Source organism: Anarrhichthys ocellatus, unplaced genomic scaffold (genome assembly GCF_004355925.1).
Source record: "Anarrhichthys ocellatus isolate YVR2014 unplaced genomic scaffold, GSC_Weel_1.0 scaffold101, whole genome shotgun sequence".
Taxonomy (NCBI): Eukaryota; Metazoa; Chordata; class Actinopteri; order Perciformes; family Anarhichadidae; genus Anarrhichthys; species Anarrhichthys ocellatus.
In genome coordinates, this window is record NW_022280131.1 from 647,833 (window position 1) to 657,505 (window position 9,673).

Here is a 9,673-nt window from a genome sequence, read left to right on the forward strand (position 1 = left end):
CAGGGGTTCCTATTGGCTGATGTTGTCGTCAGTTACCGGTGACGGTGTAGCTGATTTTCCTGGTGCGCTGTTGCAACAACGAGAGTGGAGTTGTCTCGAGCATGACGGAGAGGTTATATACCGTGTAGCTTCATTAGGTAGCCACATGTATGCTAGAGTATTGTTGTTCAATAGCCTTTTGCTAGCAGCCCAATGGGACATCAATGACAGCACGATCTTTGAATAGCCGTTATTAGCATTTGTTTTGGTCTTATCAAAACCTGGATAATCTTCACTGCTGTGTTGATATCAGGCGCATTCAGCAGTCATTACGCTACACTCGCGCTGGATCAAAGTGTGTAGCCTGTTTGTATAAGGTAGGTAGGTATCAACTGTGTCACGTTTGTCATTCCGTCTAAATGAAAAGCTGCTACAAAGTGTCCTGTTAGCTGTTTGGTAATATCAGTGAAGGTCAACGTGTTACACTGTAGCAGGGTTACATATAGTGGAGGACATCGTCCAGATCAGTAACACGTGTTGTTGTTAAGTTTACACCACGGGTCGATACGACTAACGATATTTTCCACTAAAGAAAGAGACATTCTTCAATTCGGGATACATTTCGCATTACATTTCGGGATACAGTCGCCGAATTTATTTCGATATTAATTATAAATATTATCCATTTCATTATCATTTCAACTTCACTTTCATACTCTCCTTAAACACAATCTGGTTAGTAATAGCAAAGGCGTAAAAATAAGCTGAAAGTAAAACGGTAAAATGTGACTGTGGCTCTGTGGAGCAGCTAGGCCTTATGAATAGGATGTTTCATAATATTTGGATAATAATTTTCAGCTGAATATTTAGATGATTCTGAAAATGTGGATGAGGTCTTTACATCTGATGGTATCTCGTATGTATTTGAGTCAGAGTATACGGATGAAGAGCCTTCACACTGTGTTGGTATTTTAGTGGTTTCAACCAACATTAGCTGTCACCGTCACCTAAAACCAGTTCATTAGAAATTAGATTGTAGTGCTGCAAATCAATGAATCAAACGTAATCATGTGGAAATAAGGAAGTATGAAGATTCTGTATCAGCTGCACAATATACGTTCTTCTAATTGACACATGTTTACTCTAACATTCTCCAAAAAACCAGAAGGCCTATGTAGAAACTCACAGGAAGATACATTTGCTCTCTTCCTGTTTTCAACATTAATCTTACACAAGCCTCCAAAGACAAATCGCATATGTTTTGACGTTGTAATGAAAAACTAGACAAATATGCATTCATGAGCACAGCTACGTATTTTCTTGTATTTTCTTGCTAGGTGTCCTAACTACAACATCCACGCATTCAGCTGACAGTTACCAGTTAACAAGGTCGACCAGTGTTGCCCGGTGCACTGGGTGCTACCACCGACTAGTGGTATATAGGCTCTATTGCTCCTGAGCCACAGATGAGAGGCCGGCTGAGTTGTAACTAGTGGTGCAACGGATCATAAACTCAAGGTTCGGATCGGATCTCGGATCAGACTCATGGATCGGTTTCACGGATTGAAATGGCACAAAAGAAAAAAGGAGCAAATACATCTTTTAGAGATCCCCTATCAAGTTTTTTTTTTGCCGTCAATACTAATTGCCGATCATTGATGATCAATACTCAACAATCTATGTTTTATCCATTAATAGGCTAGCTGCACTTTTCACTCTCCCAAATTCCAAATAATGTCCCTCCCAGTTCCCCAGAGTCCAAGTCTTCAGAATCTTGTGTTGTCCAACCAGAGAGAGTCGCTTCACTGTGAGCTAAAACAGGGTAAAGCAGGACATCCTCACCTTGGACAAACAGACACTAGCGAATATTTTGAACTTTTCCTTTATAAGTGATTTAGACAGTTACTCTAGTTCTACAAGTTGATGACCATTCATTTTCTGTAGAATGACTAATTGATTAATCGATCCCAAATTAAATAGCAAGTTTGTTATTTCTCCTTATCATCAATAAAATGATAAATTGACTGGTGTTGGTGTTCGCATTGGTAGTGGTGCATCAGAAAATGGTTTCTATGAATTGATTTCAGCCTCTAGCTTCTAAAGATACATGTCATGTTTAGAATGCAAAATTACAATATTACAGTAGGTTCACCTATTTGAAAGTTGCCTTCGTAACAACATATCTGCTGATTTTATTAAATATAAAATGAACTGAGCTGTAGAAATCAGTTACATGTGATGACTACTTGTAATAATTTCACTCACACACAGAAGAGACCATGTGCAATAACTGAACCTGTTTTCTATGTCTATCTTTACACAGGTCCGAATGGATAAAACTGTACGGAAAGTTCGGAATCAGGATAGCAACCCATGCATCGAAGTAAGCTCACCGGCCCTTTACATCCTGCACGCTGTCAAACATCTGTCTGCTGCAGGGATGGGACAGTGTCCATTATGCTGCGTTCACACCAAACGCCAAGTTACTCTCGGGATCATTTGTGTTTATTTGTCGTTCGCGCTAGATGTGCCGGAGAGGAGAAGTGGCTTATCTCCATGGAAACCATTATTAAGCCATTTATTTCCACCATCAACCATGGAATGCTTAGTACTTGTTGTGGAAGTCCCAGATATCCCGGGAAACAAAACGCCTTTCATAACATCATCCAGAGCAGCTCCGTGGATTTCATCGAGCTGTATTCACTGTCTAGCCAGCCACATGTCGGCTGTTTACTACAGCTGTATGAACACAAAATAAACTGATGTTGCCGTGATTTAACTGCAATAAACCAACAAAAAGGGATGCCGAAATAACTACGTAATGATGCAGATTTATAAAAAGTCTGAATTCATGTTTTGTTAGTTCTCTCCGCAAGATGACAAGCAAATAACTTAAAATACTTGTTTTCTCAATGCTCAATGCTAGGCTATGCTAACATTGTAGCAGCTCCATCAACTCTCAACATAATGTCATCTAGACGCAAATACGGCAGCGTCTTTTTCATTGTTCGTACCATATGGTTTACACACATATAGTTTGGTCCGGTCTCTACTAGTATGAGATATCGTAGAGCGCTGGGTGAACACCTACAACTACAATATTTGTTTCCTCCATTTCTGATTCAACAACATCAGGACGTCAGTTGAGAAAGTTCAGATTTCGCATCCATTCGCGTCTTTGCATTGACTTTGTATGTAATCTCGTCGCGCAGAAAATTTGTGTCACAATTGGTGTAAACACAGCACAAGTGTCTCATTCTGTTCTGTTGGTGGACCATCTTCTCTTTCAGGAAAGTGATGCCTCCCAGAAGTGTTTGGGGGCCTACAACTATGATTCCAGAATGTGCTCAGCTTATTTCCAGAGATATAAGAGCTGTCGGAAATACTGGGTGAGTGTATGTCTCCAGCGTCAAAGACAACAAACTGAAGAATCAAGAGTTGATAAAAAGCGGAGCGTTGTATTTGTGCTTGTACTAGTAAGCCATGACTGTAAGCACATTTGAATTGTAAAAGACATGGACTAACTCAAACCTCAAATCAAATTTCGCTCAATATTTCATCAAGAGAGGGCTGAACTGCCTCGTGGTCAGCTGTGGAGCAGCTGGTGAATTTATCATCATCTGTAAAATAACGTCAACTAACGTTAAAGAACTGCAGAACAGGTGGGCGTCATTAGTTTTCAATAATCTTCTAATACTCTGCAGATATCACCAAGTACAAAATGAGCTTTCATGAAGTGTTTGTGAGTAAAATCACACACAACTGTATTTATTAATTAATGATTTATTCCATAGGGAGAGATACATGCACACAGACAAACTGTAAACAGCACATTGCTGATTTGAACAGCAAAACCTGTCAACCGTGAAGGACACATTGTGGCCCCAGTGTTTTGTTACATTTAAAAAAAAATTAAAAAAAAATTTGCAAGTGCCTTCATCATTTCAAGTGTTGATTGTAAAAAGAAGTATCAGAGCTCACTGGAGAGTCACTCACAGACCTTCTCCAGTCACCTCACCTGGCACATCTTCACCACCTGTACATAGAGATGCTGTCAATTACCAAATTGAGAGATGACAGAGAGTGACCGATCTCTCACAAACACCTTTTCTTAGTCTTCCTCTCGGTGGTCTCTGTGATTCACCGTAGAGACCCACTGATCAGCAACTCATTTCTATGCATCAACATTCATAAGGTGCTTTGTATTGAGCATATATGGTGTGTAGAGGGCGGGATGTGAGGCTGAGCCAGCTGCACACATTTACAGGTTGATACAGGAAATAGCTCACTGGCAGGCATACTCCAGGTTTTATAAATCTGAATATTTTTTTCCTCCTTTGAACGTACGCAAACATTTAGTGTGGATCCTACACTCTGTTTTGTATACGAGACCCCTGTTCATGGGTGGGAAGACAGCACAGGTTGTCCTTGATGCTGCAGTAGCGACACCCTCTGGTTGGTCAGAGCGCTGGCACAGTGAGGGACAGAAGGGAGTGAGAAGGAGCCGCTCACGGCACCGTGACTCATGAAGGTGTCACATGTTTGTCATCAGGTAGAGAACAGAAGAAAGTCCTCTAATGTTATTTAATTTAAAAAAGGGAAAAAGAGTCAAGTATTTGCTGTCCTTCTGAATTTACCAAAAGGTTTAGGCACCCCCCCTTAAAAAGAATAATCACAATTGAAGCAATAGAGGCCGAGATATCTCGACTTTTAAACCTCTTTGTTACATCATTTTGACACAATTTTATATGCAACCTTTCTGAAACCCTGTTAGCACGACTCGAGTCTGAACTGAATGCTGTCGCAGCAGAACACACGCTTCAGTATGCAGAGTCACAACATTAAATGCACGTCTTGTAATAAATCTATCCATTAATTAACATTTGTTATGGACACAATATCTAATCAGTTTGAGCCAATTATTAGTTGTAGAGGAGATTCTTCTTAGATTTCAGATCAGTTTATACAAATATTTTTTCGTAAGAGGTTTTGTTGTTTTCTTTCATGCCAACTGTGATGATTGTGGTCCTATATGGAACACAACTGTATCTTTCAGAGTTTCTACTAATAATGCACAATGTCTAATAAGGTACAGTTAGTCATATGTTGCTAAGCATTTTGTGTTTGCCTCCTTCAGCACAGCATAATGCAACAGAGGAGAAGAGACGGTGTGCGACCCGACATGCCCACTGCTGCAGAGAGGCAAGAGATGCTCGCTGCTATCGGAGGCAAACCATACTGAGAGTCAGCAAGGTAACGCAGAGACATGGCGAGGACATTTACTACACGCCGACACACTGTGGAGACACCACTACAATGCTTTGGCTGGTTACACTGACTCGAGGCCTGACCTGTCCTCAAACTCAGGTCGTGTGGAAGTGACCATCTGTAACTGGTCTATAATAAAATGACAAGAAAAGGATATTGTGTTGTCAATATACAGTTGTGCTCTTGGGTGTCCACTTGTTAAGGACCTTGACTATTCATGATGAAGTCTGCACAAAACAGGATCTCAGTTGTACAGGATGTTTTCCTTCAAACAAAAGCTCTTAACTCATTTCATGTAGTGTCAGTCCAATGATCATAAACCTCAATAAACAATAACATGAAACTGTTTCTAAAGCCACCTGTGTGATGGGCATCTATCATCTGTCTAACCTTAATACACTGGGAGTATTGTATCTACATGATTGTTTTACTGATTTGATTAGTTTGATTTCATTCTGTTTTTGTCCTTATTTCTTGTGTTGTGTTTTTTGTAGTCCTGTATCATTCTAAGCTGTCAGGTCTCAGGTCTGGCTTGTGTTGTCTCTTGATTGTGATGGGCCAGTTGAACAGAGATTTTACAAACCAGCGCCTTCAAAATGTATCGCAGTATTCTCCTTTAATAATTAGTTTTTGAAAGAATAAATTATTAGATATTGTTACTGTGTATATCATTACTTGTATTGTCTTTATGTATGTATAATGTATATGTATAACTGTCAAGTGTTAATGATCATAATTGTATGAGAGATAAGAGAAGCCTGACCACAGCACTCCAATCCTCAAAGGAAAGAAACAGGCTCTTATTATGTATTTTGTGCTTTTATTGATATTATAAGAGATAACATCATACACCTTGGCTACATTTTTGAGATATGGCGATCTGAAAGCTTGTTATAGAGTCATGATATCCAAAGCCAGAGTGAACAATAATCAGATGATCGACAATTTTACTGATTCCATTTGCTGTTTGTTTGGACGTTATGTCACAAACCGGGCCGCACGGCCATGACATACGAGTGAGACACACACAACCAAGCAAACTAACTAGTTATTTATTCACTTAAAGGCAACATAACAGGCAAACATAAACAGTGGCGTGTGAAGTCAGCAATTTCAGCAGTGTGGGTGAGTGCATGAGTGGAACATGTGTATGCAATGTTAAGTACATAAAGACATCATCCCCAAATAACACAATGTGCACTGCTTGAGCCAAGGGCTCAATGGAAATCATTAAGAGACAGGGGGACAGACAGCACCCAATTATATTTCAATCAGGAGAGACAAGTCAGATGTAGAAAAGATAAGTTTATTATAAACGGATGATATGTGATGATGAAGTCTTGACAGAGTCTTTGGCGCTTGGCCTCTACAGGGAGATTTGTAATGGAGGGGTGTCCGCCCTGAGCAGCAGAAGATAAATCCTCCAAAAGGAAAAAAATAAACCACAGCCTAATATTCCCCCAAAAGAATGTTTATTTACCAAATGGCAATGAAACTGGTCATGAATGATCGATGAAGATGGCATAAGCTGCTAAGAGATGAGGCATAACAAGGAGCATGAAAGAAATGTGAGGTGAAGAGATTAGAATCAACGATTTACCATTAATAAGTAAACATGAACAAAAGCGCTGCAATGACTAGGTCAGCACTGACCAGAGCAACTGCGAGATCTACTTTTTTTTTTAGCTTAGCCAGCAATGGCTAACGGTCAGCAGTGACCTGAATAGCAACAGTCTGAGTTTAGACTACGTGGCTCGTGGACTGGAATAACAGGCATGAAATTATATAGATTTTGCCAAGCAGTAAGTCTCCATTACATGACACTTTTAATGAATCATACATCACTCATAAGACACTGAATAGATTTAACCAAAAGAGGTCAGCAGTGACCTGAGAGTTAGCAATGCGATGGATCTGACACCACTTCGATATACGATGTACATGTCAATCAGAATACGATGATTGTGAGCAATTACAGAAGCAACGAAAATGTAGCAGATAGCCTATGATAAAATTATGAGAATACAAGACTATATGAACGACTTGTAAAAATAAAATGGATATGATGCTACTTTACAGATACAACGATATAACACCACTTACCCGATATGATTTATATGACGCCACATATCAGAAGACAATTAATACGGGAAATTAGTAGAATATTATGAAAAAGGAACAATTGCAGAATACACATAAGTAGTTATTAGCAAAATACAATGGTTTTAAGTAAATGACAAAATAGATGAATATGTAGTAATCGAATACCTGGATGTGAAGAAGTAGCTGAACACATGAGTATTAGTGATTAGCTGAATTATATATTAATCAGATCTGATGAGTTATCTTTTACAGTGAGCAGTAAAATAGCCATTGAGCCAACACGCCACCACCAGTTATATGCATGTATTGAGAATGTGGCCAGGCATGATTTTGGAATAATTTAGATGCTTAATAATCTTAGCAGATTATGATAGCAGGCAACAAAATGAAAGTAATAGCAAAAGCTCCAACACCAGTTAAAACATGACTTACGAGGGATTTAAGGCACACTTAAAGAAGTATGGGCAGAGTCTTAACAATCAATTTATCTATACTTATTGTATAGAGCAGGTCCAGGGGGAACTCTATATGGACCTGACATGAATGTTAGATAGTCCTGATGGGCAGGTACCTTGCATGTTAGCCCCTGTCATCAGTGAATGGGTGAATGATGACATGTAGTGTCAGTTGTAGTGTAGGTTGGGAGACTAGAAAAGCTCTATACAAGTACAGTCCATTTACCATTTAATAACACCCCAATACTGCAACGTATGTGATTCCACTGCTAACAGATCCCCAATGCTGCTGCTGCATTTCAATCAGGAGAGACAAGTGAATGATTAGTAGTTAATATTTATTAAGACAGATGCTGTGTTAATGAGTTACACAGAAATTCTTTGGCTCTTGAACTCAACGAGGAGATTTGTCATCGAGTTGTGATTGTCCTGAGCAGCAACAATATAAATCCCCCCGTGGAGGCCAGACACTGGTGGTGATGGTGGCTGATGAGGTTGATAGAATGATGAGTTGATGAAGCTGATGAATCTGCAAAGATTGGGCAGAGATGGGGAGGTGGAGGGTTGCATAACAGCAGCTTCAACGTACTGAAGGTAGAGAGACAGTCATATTTAAGAGAGACAGCAGCAAGATGATAGGCTGACGATGTCCTTGTGTCGTTGTGCTATTGGCTAGAGAGACCAGCTGATCTAGACAGCTGATCATGATTGACAGCCCCGAACAATAACAGCAAGGAAATAATAAGTGCCTGCATGAGGAGTGATGGCAGATGTATGGTAAATAAGCTATGGGCTTAGGCATGCAAGAGTATAGTCTTCCTGTCTGAACTTACGCTAGAGCTTCATTGAATATGATATGTGACATACCATTAAAGAATAAAGTTACCAGCTTGTGAGGTCATGAGGACTATGATGCAAAGACTGGGGTTACAATAGATTAAAATGCAATATATGTAAATAACCTTTATTTAATAAGAAGACCCACACTGAGATTACAACATCTTTAATGGTGAGACCTAGCCAACACAGGGTCAAATAGCAGCATCCAACACATGACAGCACAACAGAATGAGGACACACATCTTTGAACTCTGCCTGTCTTTTTTTTGGGGGGGGGGGGTTGCCATTAAGAGGAGAGGGCGAAGAGTGATGTACTAGAGAGGAAAGGGGAGAGAAAGAGGGAAGGACATTCAGCCAAAGGCCCTAATTGAATTTGAACTAGGGCTGCTCAGGTAAGATTCAGCCTTGGTGCATGGGGTGCACCTTCATTTTTATTTACTTTTTGATCCTACTATGCACCTGAAAAGATTTGTGACTGAATCTATTGTGACACTATTACTGTGACAAATCTGACCGCAGACAGACAAGCAACTGGCTAAGTTCTAAAGACATTTTTTCCATGATTTTACACAAGGTGAAAACAATACCAGCCACACACTAAGGCTGGTATTGAGTACTCAGCCAAGATATAACAGATTATAATATTTAAAAAAATGCTTTCAATGATCTGAAAGATTGTGACCGGAAAGACGTGAATGTAATTTCGAGGTCAGCTATGATTAGCGAAGAGGACAGTGAGCAGCAACGTAGCTGTGAAGCAAAAACTACACCACCAGTTATATGCATATGTGTGTAGAATCTGAGTGAGGTACATTTACGGAGCGAGCACTTTCACTACCACCTGAAAGGTTGCAATGATGACTTGTGTGGCAGCTAACTGCGTGATGCTGTAACATGAATCGTGAAGAGGAATGCTCACATTGAGAAATTCTTACGACTGATTTAGTCATGAGAGTGAGGCGTCTGTCTTTCCGTTGCTGGCCACAAACATGAGAGCTTCCAGTCAGATATCTCACAGGATGCAGATT

General features: G+C 39.9%; 1 protein-coding gene across 6 annotated transcripts; it reads left to right on the top strand.

Annotated features, from left to right (window-relative positions):
- The first annotated feature begins 51 nt into the window (after window positions 1-51).
- chchd7 (coiled-coil-helix-coiled-coil-helix domain containing 7) lies at window positions 52-5,903 on the top strand. 6 transcript variants are annotated; one of them, XM_031876011.1, is made up of 4 exons: window positions 52-1,497; window positions 2,303-2,362; window positions 3,270-3,368; window positions 5,117-5,903. In XM_031876011.1, exons 2-4 carry the CDS (start codon window positions 2,309-2,311, stop codon window positions 5,219-5,221), a joined length of 258 nt encoding a protein of 85 aa, XP_031731871.1. In that variant the 5' UTR covers window positions 52-1,497; window positions 2,303-2,308; the 3' UTR covers window positions 5,222-5,903. The 6 variants fall into 6 exon arrangements, with proteins under 6 accessions (XP_031731871.1, XP_031731870.1, XP_031731874.1 ...); XM_031876010.1 differs by having other exon boundaries at window positions 52-360; window positions 1,317-2,362; XM_031876014.1 differs by having other exon boundaries at window positions 52-360.
- Window positions 5,904-9,673: the final 3,770 nt, after the last annotated feature.